General features: G+C 41.0%; 2 protein-coding genes across 2 annotated transcripts; one reads left to right on the plus strand and one right to left on the minus strand.

Annotated features, from left to right (window-relative positions):
- Positions 1-412: 412 nt before the first annotated feature.
- vstm5 (V-set and transmembrane domain containing 5) lies at positions 413-6,006 on the plus strand. Its single transcript, XM_005796908.3, has 4 exons — positions 413-786; positions 4,167-4,493; positions 4,817-4,960; positions 5,818-6,006. The coding sequence occupies exons 1-4, from the start codon at positions 723-725 to the stop codon at positions 5,847-5,849; spliced, it is 567 nt and encodes a 188-aa protein (XP_005796965.2). The 5' UTR covers positions 413-722; the 3' UTR covers positions 5,850-6,006.
- med17 (mediator complex subunit 17) lies at positions 6,004-16,186 on the minus strand. Its single transcript, XM_005796847.2, has 13 exons — positions 15,770-16,186; positions 13,965-14,212; positions 13,729-13,892; positions 12,597-12,816; positions 12,367-12,503; positions 11,078-11,159; positions 10,849-11,001; positions 10,214-10,344; positions 9,952-10,136; positions 9,053-9,190; positions 8,155-8,272; positions 7,928-8,087; positions 6,004-7,224 (listed from the first exon to the last, which is right to left on the minus strand). The coding sequence occupies exons 2-13, from the start codon at positions 14,197-14,199 to the stop codon at positions 7,016-7,018; spliced, it is 1,932 nt and encodes a 643-aa protein (XP_005796904.1). The 5' UTR covers positions 14,200-14,212; positions 15,770-16,186; the 3' UTR covers positions 6,004-7,015.
- Between the last annotated feature and the right edge of the window lie 275 nt (positions 16,187-16,461).

Consider the following 16,461-nt stretch of genomic DNA (forward strand, 5'->3'; position numbering starts at 1 on the left):
ATAATAATAATAATAATAAGTATTATTATTATTATTTATCTAGCATTTATCTAGTCTCTCATGCAAATATCCTTAGAACACGTGAATTAAGCCTATTTTAACTAATAATTTCTTAGTATTGATTTTAAAACAGTTCCACTGGCAGATTATTTTTCTTATTTGTAACAATGTCATGTTTTAAGTAAAAATAATCTGTAAGTGGAATTTGTACTTTTTATTTAAATTAAGGAATTATTTGCTTAAAACACGTTCCTATCTCTCTGAAAAAGTTACTTGTAAGTTAGTTTTGTCCAATTTCAAATGTTGTTTGTAATAAAAACCAAACCATCTCGTTTTTGTTTGTTGTTGTTTCGCAGTTTGTCCTGCAGGGGGCTCCGTAGTTCTTCCCACTTTGCGTTAAAATGTTCTAAAACGTGTTCACGGGGTTTGTGTTTTGCATACGTGTGCACTTCCTGTTTGGCACGTTTTTCCAGGTGCGTCGGGGCTGCGATCCTCCAGGTGAGTGGTTCCGGTTCTGGTCCCGGGTCTGTGTAATCTGCGGCTCAACCTGTCTGGAGGGTGTGGACCGGGCCGGAGCTGACTGCAGGTATGAGGAGGAACAGCTCGCAGTCTTAGGCGGAACTCCGCTTCTTCTCTCCGATTTCCAAGAAAACGCGAGAACCAGGAAGGAAACGGAACCGGGACGGTCCAGAATTGGATCATCAGATGGGCCTGCGGTTCTAATGTTGTGGGAGGTCCACGACGCCGCGCTGTTCCTCAGTATCACGCTCTACCTGTGCCACTCAGGTGAGTTTCTCCAACTAAAAGCGTTATTTTGTGCAGCTGCGCGCGTTAATCTGCTGCTTAGGTTAGAAAAATCAACATTTCTGTCGAACAGAACCTCGGAAGTTTAATGTTTAATCATCTGCCTTCCTTCTCTCGGGCCTGAAATGTTTAAATAAACACATTCCAGCAGAACCAGAACTGAAACTATGGAACCAGTCGGACCTGCCGCATCAGGGCCACTGCTGACAGAAAACAGGAGACGATTTCTGCTAGAAACATCACATGTTCAGATTAATCTCAGAATATTTTAGGAAAATCTTAGACATTTCTAACCTTGAAAAGTCAAATATTTTCTACTTTTGAACCTCATAATATTTAAAGTTTTTTTTCTAGAAAATTTCTAAGTGGAAGCTCAAAATTTCTGAGTTTTTTCTCTTACGAACCTTCGACTTCTCAAACTAATAAAATGCCAAGTTTTTTTCCGTGATTAATCTCTACATTTCTGATTTTTTTTCTCAGAAATTTGTGAGCGCCAAAAGCTCACAAATTTCCAAGCTGCGCTCCGGAAAGCTTGTCTGTCTGTCCGAAGCTTCACTCTCCGTCTGAAGCTTCGCTCTGCATCTGAAGCTTCGCTCTCTGAAGCTTCACTCTCCGTCTGAAGCTTCGCTCTCTGAAGCTTCGCTCTGCATCTGAAGCTTCGCTCTGCGTCTGAAGCTTCGCTCTCCGTCTGAAGCTTCGCTCTCTGAAGCTTCGCTCTCCGTCTGAAGCTTCGCTCTCCGTCTGAAGCTTCGCTCTCCGTCTGAAGCTTCACTCTCTGAAGCTTTGCTCTCCGTATGAAGCTTCGCTCTCCGTCTGAAGCTTCGCTCTCTGAAGCTTCGCTCTGTGAAGCTTCGTTCTCCGTATGAAGCTTCGTTCTCCGTATGAAGCTTCGCTCTCTGAAGCTTCGCTCTCTGAAGCTTCGTTCTCCGTATGAAGCTTCGTTCTCCGTATGAAGCTTCGCTCTCCGTCTGAAGCTTCGCTCTCCGTCTGAAGCTTCGCTCTCCGTCTGAAGCTTTGCTCTCCGTATGAAGCTTCGCTCTCCGTCTGAAGCTTCGCTCTCTGAAGCTTCGCTCTGTGAAGCTTCGTTCTCCGTATGAAGCTTCGCTCTCCGTATGAAGCTTCGCTCTCCGTCTGAAGCTTCGCTCTCCGTCTGAAGCTTCGCTCTCCGTCTGAAGCTTCGCTCTCCGTCTGAAGCTTCGCTCTCTGTCTGAAGCTTCACTCTCCGTCTGAAGCTTCGCTCTGTGAAGCTTCGTTCTCCGTATGAAGCTTCGTTCTCCGTATGAAGCTTCGCTCTCTGAAGCTTCGCTCTCTGAAGCTTCGTTCTCCGTATGAAGCTTCGTTCTCCGTATGAAGCTTCGCTCTCCGTCTGAAGCTTCGCTCTCCGTCTGAAGCTTCGCTCTCCGTCTGAAGCTTTGCTCTCCGTATGAAGCTTCGCTCTCCGTCTGAAGCTTCGCTCTCTGAAGCTTCGCTCTGTGAAGCTTCGTTCTCCGTATGAAGCTTCGCTCTCCGTATGAAGCTTCGCTCTCCGTCTGAAGCTTCGCTCTCCGTCTGAAGCTTCGCTCTCCGTCTGAAGCTTCGCTCTCCGTCTGAAGCTTCGCTCTCTGTCTGAAGCTTCACTCTCCGTCTGAAGCTTCGCTCTGTGAAGCTTCGTTCTCCGTATGAAGCTTCGTTCTCCGTATGAAGCTTCGCTCTCTGAAGCTTCGCTCTCTGAAGCTTCGTTCTCCGTATGAAGCTTCGTTCTCCGTATGAAGCTTCGCTCTCCATATGAAGCTTCGTTCTCCGTATGAAGCTTCGCTCTCTGAAGCTTCGCTCTCTGAAGCTTCGTTCTCCGTATGAAGCTTCGTTCTCCGTATGAAGCTTCGCTCTCCATATGAAGCTTCGCTCTCCGTATGAAGCTTCGCTCTGCCTGCTGGTTTGTTGGAAGAATTTCAACCTCCAGTTAAAAAACTTTTAAATGTTCAGTTTCATGATCTGCTGCAGCTCATAAGTTTACATCCACCTCAGGTTTGTTTGTGCAGCAGGTTTCTGCAGGAGGCCGTTCAGCCCAGGCTGAAACTTTCTGATGCTCCAGGGAATATTAAAGTTGTTATTGAGGCAGCTCTAGAGAAAAAGGGCTTTAGCCTTAATTTAAGGGAACTCAGTGTTTCAGTTCTTGTTCCTGATTAGAATAAAAACTGAATTCTGTTTCTCCAAGTCTGGTTCTGCAGAATAAGACGGGTCCACTGCTCTCCATCCACTTTTATTATATTAGATCATATTTTCTCCTTTGATAATAAACACCTTCATTTATAAACTGCATTTTGTATTTCCCTGTTTTCTGTGACTAATATTTCTGAAACGCTGCGCTTCCCCCTCCTGATGGTGGTGAATAGAAACGTTCTCTCCTTTCCTGATAAACGCATTTAAAATTTTATTTGTTTTATCGCCATGACAATGAAAAACATAAAATCTTACCAAGAGGTTTTAGTTTCCAGTGAAAATATCATATATTATTTCAGGTTTACTAACTTAGAAGTAACTTTTCAGCAAAATATAGGAGTTTGTTTTCACTAAATAATTTCTTAATTTTGATGAAAAATTCTAGTCCCACTGACAGATTATTTCACGTATAACATGGAAAAAATATCTTGTTACAGTGGGATAATCTGCCAGTGGAACGAAACTTTTTCATTCTTTTTTGGGCAAATTGTTGACTTTTCATACTTTGTGTTTTTTTTGGTTTTTTTTTAGAAAATGTCTTAAATTAAACTCAAACATTTCTCTTTTTTTCTAGCCAGTTTCTGAGATTAATTAGAAAATTTCATATTTATCTTTCTTTTGACAAATTAATGGTATTTCCAAATCAGAAGTGCCGTGATTTGTACTGGAAAGTTTATGAAATTTATGCCAACATTTCTGGGGATTTTCCAAGCAAATTCTGGTGTTATTTTTGAAATTTTCTGATTAGTATTTTTTGGGAAATTTTAGACTTTTGAAATTCAGAAATTACCTTGTTTTCTTCTGGAAACATTTTTGAGATTAATCTAAAAGCTTCTTCCTACAAATTTTCAGTTTCAGAAGTTTCTAAGGTTAATCTCAATGTTTCTGAGTTTTTCTCTTGCAAATTTGTAACTTTTTGAGCTAAAAAAATTTCCACTATTTTTTCTTTTTAAATTATTATTTCTAACATATTTTCTATTTTTGGAGCTCAGAGATTTCCATGTTTTTTTCTCTCACTAATTTTGACCTTTGGAACTCATAAATTTCTAGAACATTTCTAAGATTAATCTCAAAATGTTTGAGGTTTTTATTTTGGGTACATTTTTGACTTTTCAAACATTTATTGTATAAAATCTGAATCGTTTCCTCTCGTCCTCCTGCAGCCGGATCGATCTCCGTCAGCTCCTCCCAGAGGAACCTGATCCGGTCGGTGCAGGACGATGTCTTCTTCTCGGTGGACGTGGCGTCCTCCGGCGTCCCCACCATCCGATGGAGCTTCATGTCCGGGGCGGAGAGCCGCTCCATCGGCGCCTGGCGGCCCGGCAGCTTCACCAACATCACCCAGGACTACAGCGACCGGGTGAACGCCTGCGACAACGGCTCCATGCTGCTGTCCGACCTGAAGCTGCAGGACGCCGGATACTACGTGGTGACGGCCGAGGACCCAGCCGGGAACAGCCGCGACCTTGGCTTCGTCCTCAAAGTGAACGGTGGGTCCTCCATGTCGTCCTTTCGCCAAACTTTCTTCTAAAATATGAGCTGCGAGACAACAGACTGAGGCAGATCAACAGTTTGTAAATATCTGAGTGCAGGAAGAGTCAAAGTTTGACTTTGAAATGTTTTGATAAACTCCATTGGCCAGGTGTTAATTATATATTACATAATTATATATATACTATATTAAAAGGAGTAAAAGGAAGGAAGGAAAGGTCAAAGGCCGAAAACTAGAGATAAAAGAAGATAAAAGCATCTCAGACAGCAAATCTTTGATCTGTAAAGTTGGGGTCAAAGGTTAAATCGGTCTGTCCTCCAGAGGTTCTGTACGAGGATCTGCAGTACCTGTCGGTCACGGCGTTGGCGCTGATGGTGGCGGCTGCTCTGCTCATGCTGGCCATGTGGCTGCTGCACCGGGGCTGCAGGAAGCTGAGGGCGTGGCGACGCCAGCGGCAGATGCCAGGTGAGGCCTTCAAACGCTCACCGGAGAACCAAAGCTAATGCTAAGCTAATGCTATTGGCCCGAGGACGGCGTCCCTCAGGGCGGACGTCTGGGCCTCCTCCACGTTTTAATGCATCTTTATAGAAAAACTGCAGCCGGAAATTTAATTTAAACTTTTTATTTTTTTACTGAAAAGTTTAAACTGAAATTATTCACACCGCTTAAATTCTTGATTCATTTCTTCAATTTGGAACCAAAAAAACTTCCTGGATTTTTTTGTCCAACACAAAGTGGCCCGCGATACTTGGATTAGGATCTATTTTTGAGAAAATCAAGATTTATAGATAAGTATCTACACATACGTTCCCCTTTTATTCTGATACCCTGAAATAAAAAGACACCAGTTTTCAATTTAATCTCCGTCTGAATGCTGCTGTTCTGGATAGAAAGTGAAAAGGAGGAAATTTCTGCCAAAAAACTCAGAATTGTTTAGAATAATGCCAGAAATGTTCTGGAAAAAAACATGAGAATTTGCAGAGTTTCAATAGTAAAGAAAAATCTGCTTTTTAAAATGATTAAAACTAAAAAAACAAACTGGTTTCAGAAGATAAAAATCAGAAATCTGAGAAAAAGTCATAATTTTGAGGGAAAATGTCAGAATGATTCTTTTGTTTCTCTAATCCTATTCAGTAACATTTGACTTTCCTTCTTACCAAATATTTTTACCTTTGAGTAAGAACATATTGTAGTGCTGCTCTTGCCTTTTTGTTCCCACCGAGTCCAACTAACATTTTAATGTTGCATCCATTAATGATTTGAGTTTGTGACCCATAAATATTCATACAGCTGCGGTGATTCTCATGTTTGTCCCGTTGCAGTAAATGATGCGGCGGAGCTGCAGCCTCTGTGATGAAGACACGAACTCCTGCAGAGTCCAGACTCCGTCCTGCCTATGAAGCCCGGATCCAGATTTTAAAATGCCTGCATCATTTTTACATTTTGAACAGACCATGTAAATACACCCGACTCCCCTTATTTATTGTCGAATTAAACCAACCGTGTGATTTCATCTGAGCTGTGTGGCTTTATTCACCGTTGTGGCCTGAAACGGCTCGGAGTTTGAATCCGAAAAGCAGAAACATGAGAAAGAAACTTTTTCTGTTTCGTAAAAAAATAACAGGAAGTCTGAAACAAGAGCATCACACTGCAGAAAAGCATTTTAGTCTAGATCCTGCAGCAGATATCACAGTACACTTCAAATAAAACCTCCATATTGAATTTTATTTTTACATGATTGTAGATACGTATGTCTGTTTGTTTTGTTCCTTTTTTTAGTTGCACTTAAAACACAAAATCTTACCAAGTAACTGTAATTTTTCTACTGTAAATATCTTAGTCCACATTATGTCACTAAAACATGGGGAAATGTCTTATGGGTGAAATTATCTGCCAGTGGAACCACAACTTTTATCTATATTCAAGAATCAGTTACTTAAATTACTTATAATTCAGTTTTGTCTCATTTAAACTACTAATATTTTTACTAGAACAAAATTAATTTGAAATAAAGTTTCAATCTAAAAATTCACAAGTAACTTTTGGGCTTTTTTAGGTAAACAGTTCCTTAATATTAAATTTTAGTTCCACTGGCAGATTATTTAACTAATAACCTGAGAAAAATGTCAAGTTATGAGTGAAGCAATCTGCCAGTGGAAATAATGCTTTTTAAAATCAGTATTAAGGAGTTATTGACCTAAATAATCCTAAAATTATTTAGGTACACCAAGCTGAAAAGTTACTTGTAAGTTAGTTTTATGCATCTACAATCATCTGAAAATAAAATTACATAAAAGATATTTCAAGCATTGCACTAGAAACTATAGAAAAATACTTTGTTTTCTTGCGGTTTGTGTTTGAACATCAGATCTTCCTGCAGGTTTGTCGTTTTAAAAATCAGCAGTAAACAAATGTCTTCGCTTTTCATTCAAGTCCGACATAAATCTGATTCAGCTGAGCGAGAGCTGCAGTCTGGCTCCACGGCTGAAGGTTGAGTGGAAGGAAAACCGTCAGCTTGGCCTAAGGACACGGAGTGAGCGCCGCCATGAGTAGCTCCATCTTGTAGACGAAGTTGCGTCCCTCCATCTTGCTCCAGTTGACCTCCCTGTGCGGCCCGCGCAACTGGCTCCACTTGGCGTCCTGGACCGCGTCGCTCTTTGGCAGCTCTTTGATCTGGCTGCGCGGGAACTGGACCAGAACCTTACAGCCGCTCTCTGGGCCGTTGCGCACTGGAAGGCAAGCAGAGGGCCGGGTCAGGAGCCGGGTCAGGATTCTCTGGCATTTCTCCTCAAAATGAACAGGCTTTAATTTTTTTTTTTCCAGAACAGAAAGTTGTGCTAATCTAAAGAAGCAGGTCTGCTGCTTTACTTTAATTATTTAAATACTTTTAAGGTTTTTGGATATTTAATTTCTGGAAAAATATGGATTTTTTTCCTACTGTGCTCTTTTTGGGTTTCCGCAGTGGAGATGGACGCTACGGCTGAAGCATTTCATAAAGGTCTGTATTGATAATTATTGATAAGTTTTTTGTTTTAAATATCTGAAGTGCTACCAGACTGGTGGTGAGACCTTTCCTCTTTTATCCAGTTTTTTTGTTTTTTTTTATTTTTTAGAAGTTATCAGGCAAAGAGGGGAAGCATAAAACTGTTAACCAGCAGGTTGTTGCTAGGTAACCATAAAACAAGTGTGTTGAAGCCAGCAACTTTGCTTAGCTAGCAGTGAGAGGTTGAACATCTAACGTCCTTCTTCTGCCTACATTTCCCAGAATGCAACTTTTAGAAGAAAGAATCACAGACTGATAATAACTCATATCGAAGCTATTTTCTCATTTTTCCTGTTAATTTTAAGATGTTTTGTGACCTCCAATGATGTGGTTTTGGCTGTTGGAATGGCACCGGCCCAGCGTCGGTCAAGGCGGCGCTGCGGCCTCACCTGAGATGGCGTACTCTCCGTTGAGGGAAGCGACAGTGATGGCGGAGGCGTTCCCGATGCTCTCCACAGGTCCCAGCCCCACGTGGTTGCTGAAGCTCAGGACGTGCCAGCCCATCACCTTGGCCAGCTGCTGCACGGCGTGCACCTGGTGCTGCGACATCTGAAACGAGGCGCGCCGTCACCCACCGCCCGCTCCCGGAAACGGCTGCGGGAGCGACGGGCCGTACCTGAGAGAGGAGGAAGTCCTGCAGCTCCTGCTCCTGGTGCGACAGCGTGACGACCCGGCCGTCCCGGTGCACCACGCGGATCTGCTCCACGCCGATGTTCAGCTGCAGCTGGATGGACCTGCACGCAGAGCAGCGACGGTTACCATGGCAACGCAGCGCAGGACGGCCCCCACGATGCCGCAAACGCAGACGTTTAAAATAAAACGCAGAATTTAACTGAATTAGCCGATCAGCTAAAAGAATAAAAGAAATAAACTTCAGCCAAAAACTCTACCATTTTCTTTGAAAAAATTGAAAAATTTGCTAAAATAAACCTAAATTTTTAGGAAGGCAGAAATTTTATGTAAAAAAAACATTTTTGATTTGTGCAACTCAGAAATGTTCATGTCTGTTTTTCAACGTTTCTGATTCTTTTCTGGCACTTTTGCAGCTCAGAAATTTCCTAGTTTTTTTTCTCCACAACCCGACATCAACCTCAAAGTCTCATATTTTTTTCTAGTAAATTTTCAACTTTTGAAACTCATAAATTTTCAAGTGTTGTTCTAAGATGTTTATGACTTTAAAACTGAGGACGTTGCACTTTCTTCTAGAAAATTGCATCCAAAAATTTCTCACCTTTTTCCCCAGCAACTTTTCAAACTCAGGTTTATTCTAGAAAATTTCTGAGTTTTTTCTCTAGCAAATCGATGTCATGGTGTTGGAATCCCGTTCTGTTGAATTTGTTTGGTTAGTGACAGAATGACAGGAAATGTGAACGCCAGAAACTGATTTGTTCAGTTTCTTTGATTCCACCATAACTGAAAACTTGTTGGGTTAATAAATATTTATGGTCAAAATAAAAATAAAAAAAACAAATTAGGGAAGAATAAAGTTGCCTTCACAGAGGCATCAGACTCACTTGCAGATTTGCTCGTAGCCGTGTGAGGTGATGAGCACCTTGACGCTGGACTCATAAACGTCGTTGATGTTGGACCAGTGGGCCTGGATCTGAGGGTCTTCGATGCGGCTGGCCAGGCTGTCGATGGTCCGAGCCGTCCTGCAGAACCGACCCGCAGCGTTAGAGCTGACGTCAGAGACCGTCTGATTCCTCTGAACGGATCTTTACCATGAGCAGGACCGGAGCCGCAGCCGGTCAGAGAGAAGGGACTTTTTACAACTTTGCTTGCTTGCAATGCTCTGCACACTGCCGCAGCTCTGATCATTTAATTTAATTTAAAAATATATTTAACTGGTGAATAAATAAACCAGAAGAAAGGCTTTGCATTGTTTTGTCTCGTGTCACGGCGGCTCTGCAGTGAGGATGAAGACGGTTCACTGAACAGCAAAAGATGCTTAAAAGATTTTATTTGACACAATCTGAAGCAGGCGAAGCTAAAGCTGCCAAATGAGGAACTTTGGGTAAAATAGATTTACAGACAAAGATGTTTCTTTTATTATTTTAAATGCAAAATGTTTATGTTTTTATACAAGTGCTCCGGTTGTGTTGTTCTTTCAGGAAATGGCCTCTTTAGCGATTAATCAATTCATAAATTTGTTGGCAATTATTTTAAAAATTGATTCAACTGATCAATTGTTTCAGTTCTACTTGAATTCAAAATCAAAAACAAACAGAAGCTGTAAAACAAGATGGCCGCCCTGACATCACTCTGATGTCAGGTCGGCCACTCTCCTTGAGTTTCTGCAGGTGAAAAAAATAAATTCTGATTTTCCAAAAGTTAAATCTTCAAAAACCAAAAATGTGATTAATTGCTAAAACCAGTTTATTGTTGAGGCCTAGTTAAAGCACGACGGCGCTACCTGCTGCGCAGGAAGATGTGTTTGGCCTGTTTGATGATCTTCTCCAGCAGCCCCTCGCCCTGCTGCAGGCTGGAGATCTCGGCCTTGTCGTACGCCATCGGCCCCGCCAGCCGCAGACGCTTGTGGCCGAACGGCGCGCTGGCCGGATGCGGCATCACCACCGAGCTCAGCTGCTGCTTATGGAACTGAAACGGGGCAGAACGTCAGCGGGTCACTTCCTCAGAGTCCGACTCGCACATCCTGCAGGGCTGAACTGCGTCACCTCTCTCATCATCTGGTGCAGATTGTGCTCCAGGACGTAAAGATGGTCGTCCGGTTTGGGTTTCTCCGGAGACGCTCGGCTGCTCTTCCTCTCTCCAGCGGAGTGGCACAGAGAGATGGAAAGCTGCAAACCTTCAGACAGCGGCGAGAAACGGAGAAGAAACTTTAACTCCTTACATAACACTCAGGAACGGAACCAGAAAACACAGCGACGCTTTATTTGAAGATGTTTCTATCAGACTGACATGAACAGGAAGTCTTCATAAATGGTTGAATGTTTGCAGTCAGTCAGTAAATAACACTTTTAATGGACCCTAGTAAATGAAAAATGTATTTAAAATTTTAAAAATACATATATTTTAAAATGTTGCTTTTTTTTAAACTTAAAATAAATAGATAATACATTTTAAATAAATAAAATAATATTTTATCTATCCAGTGACCATCGATCGGTTATTTATTGGTCGAACATTAGCTGTTAATTTTATTCCAGATATACCTGCTTTGATCAAGACTAATATCCCAAATCCTTGAGAATTTGGCCTGAGAATCCTTCAGTCGACGTCTCACTTTCTCCAGTTTGTAAAAATAAAGGATATCTCTTAGACCGGTAGAGACGCCCGGCCGGGTTCTGACCTGGGAAAGGCTGCGAGATGATCTGGTTCTTCACCACGATGTGCGGGATCTGCGCTTTAATCTGGACCGCTTCTCTGGAAAGCTGCGCAAAGATCTCCTTGCAGAGCAGGACGTTCTGCGCCGCCTCCAGCTTCAAGTGCCACGGCTGCGTTCCTGGGGGAAGGATAAGACAGACGGACATCAACGGACAACCCGTCTGGTCTGGAGTCCAGACGGGTCAGAACCGGACCTGCTTTGCTTTTCTGAGGTCTCCTGAAGAGGTTGACGGTTCCGAGGTCACCGATGTCTGGAGCCTGTTTCTGGATGGAGACCTGAAGACAAACACAGCCGCCATTTTTATTTCCACCGCAGCAACTTGAACACCAACAGGAGGAGCAGCTTAGATGCAACCAATGATTATTTTAGCAATCGATTAATCGGATAAAAAGTTTGGCAGTTCAAATCTTTTTTATAGAATATTGAAAATACATTAAAAGATGCAAATAAACACATAATTTAATTCCTTTTTAAATAAAAGAAATTAACATTTTATTGCCTAAAATGCAACAGCCTTCCTTTAGTGAGCGCTGATCATCTGCAGCTAAAAATACTTCTAACGCCAACGATACGGCTGAAAACGGATCACAATGTTTGTGTTTTATGAGTCGATGTTGATAATTGCTGATTCGTTTTTTTTTTTGTTTTAATATCTGAAATCCTGTCAAACTGGAGATTTTTCCTTCGTTGTTAATTTTTAAGCAGTTAACCTCAAACTGCTGCTGGAAGTTACTCAGCATGTTGTTGCTAGGTAACAGAAGGTGTGGGGGGGCTGAAACGCCCCAGCTGGTTGTTGCTAGGCAACCATAGAGCGAGTGAGTTAGTTGATTCTAGTCTAGCTAGCAGTGAGAGGCTGAGCAGATAAAGACTTTCCTTTTCCTACATCTCCCAGAATGCTGTGCAGTTCTGGATCGAAGTTCAGTGAATATCAGAATATTGATACTGATCACATCTCGCTATATACCTTGTTATTGATTTATTTACTACATCAACATGTGAAAAGCTGTGCTGATTATTCATTTAATTAACAAATAAATAATTAGTATTTAATTATTTAAATTTTTTTTACAAGCAAGTGAAACTAAAATTACATTTGAAGACTTCTGGTAGAACAGATTCATAAAGGTTTTTTTTATATTTATCTTAAATGCAAAATGTTTATATACTTTGTACAGTTTTGGCTCTGAATTTGTTGTTTATTTTTCAAATTCCAAAGTACTTTATTAATACCAAATGGAAATTATTATTTAATTAATTTTAAATTAATTCATTCTTTTTAGTTAATTTTAAAATTAATTACATTTTTGTAGTTAAATTTTTCAGCAAATCACTTTTTTTTTTAGCCTATACACTAGAGATGACGATTAACTGATTACTAAATTAGTTGGTGATTATGTTGGAATTAATCATGATTAATCGATCATTAAACTCAGCCCAGCAGAGTTTAATGTAGAAACATGTTTCTGCGGCCGGGACTCAGACCTTGATGTAAGCCGATCCCTCCAGGTCGCTCGGGATCTGGACGTCCAGCGGACAGTAGTCCTCTGGGATCTTTTTGTCCAGATCAATGTCTGTGTTTTTGATCACCTCAAACGTGCCGGGGTGAGGAAAAAGGGAACCTAAACGACTCAGTCAAAGGTTACAAAGCTAAAATAATCAGTTACTTGTTGGGATTAATCAGTTATTTACTGATCGGCGAGGTTTTTTCTCACCTGCGCTCCGGTAGCTGAGGTCTCCCAGGATCTTGTCTCCGACTTTTCGGAGTTTCCACTGCGATCGGAGTCGCAGAAGCTCGGCGTTGAAGTCGCGCTGCCGCCGGTTCTCCTGGTTCTCGGCCACGGACTTGCTGAGCTTCTCGGCTCCTTTCAGGAGGAGCTGCGCCGCCGTGGCCAGAGATTTCTTTTTGCTGATCAGCTGGAAAACCTGTGGCGTCTGCAGAACCAACGAGGAAACAAAACAGCACCGAGGCGTCAGAAGGAAGAAAATTCGTGTGCATTTATTATTTCATCTGCTCTGTTTTCATGCAGTTTTAGTTTTAAAATGTTAGTAAGAAGTGAACATGAGCTCCAAACAGATCCAAACCGGCTTCCCTTTTGCTCTGACCCAATACAACTAATACTGCTTAACTGGGAAAACAGGAGAAAAAAAAATTGCTTCACAATGGAGATCTTCTCAGCAACAGATAAAAATCTATTTGAATATTTCAATAAAATATAAAACATAATTCTAGATGCCATTTAATTGACGGTGAATTAAAGCCACTGCAGAAACAGAGACTAGGGGAGGAGGAGAAATGGGAAAACGTACTAAAATCACAAAACGTGTAATTTAGTTATCCTTTTTTAAATTCTTCTTTATTATGGCTTTAATGTTTTATTTACTTACTTTCCCTCTTTTTCCACCCAAACCATCTGTGATCCTCAGTGAACCAAGGAATATTGGAGAAAAGGAAAATAATGATGCAAATCAGAAAATAGCTGCCTATATTAAAGAAAAAAAACAGCATATCCTAACCGACGTATGCTAAACAATTTAATTGTTCTTCTTGTTACATAATTTGGTAATGTTCTGTATTTGCCCTGAATGCATCCATTTTAATATAAATCCTGTTGTTTTGCTTTTGTTTGTTTTTTTATTTGTTGCCGTTATTCGTTCTCTTCTCTGGTTATTTATTTGATTGACTCTACATTTCTTTTTGTTAGTCTGTAATATTTGTTTCATAAACACTAACTGGTGAATAAAACTAAAAACGAAAAGCTAGTGATTACTCTGCACGTCTGCTCCGGTCAGGAAGGCTGACGGGCCGAAGCCACAGATGTTTGATGAGGATTTTTATCAGCTTACTTTTCCAGCATTGGGATCCTGAGACACCGGATCCAGAGCCATGTACTTCTTCTCCTTCACCACGCTGAGCACGTCGTGGAGCACACACATCTCCGTCAGGGCGCTGCGCAGATTGTTGCGCACAGAATCCCAGGGCCAAAGAGACGGCTGGAACTTCACCGTGCCTGAAAGAAGCAACCATGAAGTCTGCAGCCTCAGATCTGACGTGGCTTCAGGCTGGCAGACGTTCCTCCTACCTTCCTCTTCCTCCGTCTCCTGCTTGCCCCACTCCCTGTCCCTGGGCTCTCCGTCGGCCCCGTCCTCCTCGGAGTCGGAGCCCTGGCTGAAGTCGATCCTCTGTGCCAGCTTGGTCAGGTTCTGGGACATGGACAGAGGAGGGACGTACGTCTCCGTGCCGTGGAAGTCCACTTCCTGCACCTGCTTCTCACAGGAAGACTCGATGCTGATCCTGACAGCCGGACCGCCCGACATGATGAGACCAGAGCTGCAGAGAGGAAGAGGAGGAGCCAACACTATCAGCTCACTTCCTGCTGGTTTATAGGGTTAAAGCTACAGTTGCTTTTATAAGAAATATGTATTTTTTACGTTTTTGCTAAAATGATCTTGTCATGATAGCAGAGTTGCCTAGTAACCAATTACATTTACTTGAGTAACTTTAAAAAAATATACATTTTAGGAGTATTTTTAATACGCAGTACTTTTTATTTTTGAGTCATTTTATTATGAAGTATTTCTAATCTTACTTGTGTAAACTTTCTCAGTTTTCCATCCACTGAATGAAAAACAAACATGTTTAAACCAAAAATTCATCAGACAGACACCTGACTGCAGTTTCTGTTAAAATTTCTGAAGGTTTTTTATTCAAAGACACCGATTTGGGAAAAAATTATTTTGCCTGATTTTGTTATTTTTTTGTTACTTATATGAATTATTGTCATTTTGGTCCTTAGAATACCAAAATTTCCACTTTACTTTATATTTTGATTGGTCTGATGATGTCATTTGTAAACATCAAATGATTGATAGTTTGATTAGTTACTCAGTACTTGAGTAGACATTTTACCAAATACGTTTTACTTTTACTTGAGTAAAAATATGTCAAAGTAGTGATACTCTTTCCGCTTTCTCCCAGTAATAACTACAGAAATACACCACTCTCTCAGAAACAACCAATCAGAGTCTACAAGAGGGTCTTAGCGCTGTCAATCATGCTCGTGCGCACCCTCCTCCACTTTTTCTCTGCTACACTACAGCTGATTCACCACAGCATAGCCAACCACAAGTTAGCATAGCAATGGTCGACAGTGGATAAACTGTTTTCTTGCAACATAAATTGTTTCTCGCCATTAGCACATTTAACAGCAGGTACATGAGCCTGATTGACAGCGCTCAGAACGGAGCATTTCTTCAGACAATAATAGATCAGGGAGGAGATCCATCTTTTCACAGATTATCTGTCTCATACATACAGTGCATAACTTTATTCACTAAAGTTATGTACTGTAGCTTTAAAGCTTTAACTTTAGTCCAATTTAAAGCAAAGTCTCCAGAGTTTACAGCTATTTCATTTAGGTAAAGAAAGGCAGAATATAAACAGAAAATGTAGAAAACACGCTTAAAAATCTAAAAAATAGATTTGCATTTCATCCCCTTTTTTGTCAGCGAAATGTAAATCTTTGGCATCAAGTTGGCGGGTTTGGAGGTAGAGAAAAGCTGAATATGATTCAAACACTGTCAAGCATGAAGGTGGGAGAAACTGACCCGAAAAATAACAAATATCCCAAATCTGAACATCTTCAGTCTGCTCTGATCTCCGTAAAAATACTAGAAACCTTCGGGTTGCTCTTTTATTAAACAGACTGTTCAATTTTAAATCATCAGGGTTCATCATTTATAGCTGGATTCATTGTTTTCTTTAGTCAACATAGCAATATTAGCTCACATTAGCTGTTCGTTAGTCCAACGGAATATAATTAACTAAACACCAGAACTCAAGAGAACAGAAACTACTTCAGAGAAGTTTTAATCGAATAAATCTCACCTGTTATTCAGAATACAATCGAATATAAGCGGTTATTCTCTGAAATCAGCCAGATTTGGAGATCCGTGAGGCGTTTTCTTCCCCAAGACCGCAGGAACTGGAGGGTCTGCACCATTTAAATGCCGGGGCACTTGGGTAGTCTGTCCTCGTTAAGCGGGCCGGTAACAACCACTAAAACCCACCCATTTTATTTTAATGGGCTCACTTTCAAGCATAACAAGGTTCTCTTTACTCAATCATATATTACTTGTTTATGCTGCAGCTTGCTTTCCCGTGGGGATAGGCCATATACTTCTTCCCGGTCAGTAACCAGTTTGGGATTAGTTATATCGCTTTTTCCTTAACTGTATTTTTTATTTTGTAATCTACAGTTGAATAAACCCGCAAAGTCAGCTTAGTACCCCCTTCATTAAGAGATTCTTCAGCCTGCTGGGATCAATTTTATTTTGTGATCGACCGCCTCCCGTGGTGGAAGTTATCCGATTGTCTGCCGGTGAAAGAAAAATGGTGCAGATCCGGTGTCACAACATCATAGATCCCCTGACATTTTTTATTTCTCCGAAAAAAACCCGACCTCCAATACCATTGGCTGTTAACTTTTTAAGTGCTTCAAAAATGTTGGAATCAAGTTATTGTTATTTTAATGTAATTATAATTTAATAATATATATTTATAAATCAGAAAATGGTTGG

This window comes from Xiphophorus maculatus, chromosome 18 (assembly GCF_002775205.1).
Source record: "Xiphophorus maculatus strain JP 163 A chromosome 18, X_maculatus-5.0-male, whole genome shotgun sequence".
Taxonomy (NCBI): Eukaryota; Metazoa; Chordata; class Actinopteri; order Cyprinodontiformes; family Poeciliidae; genus Xiphophorus; species Xiphophorus maculatus.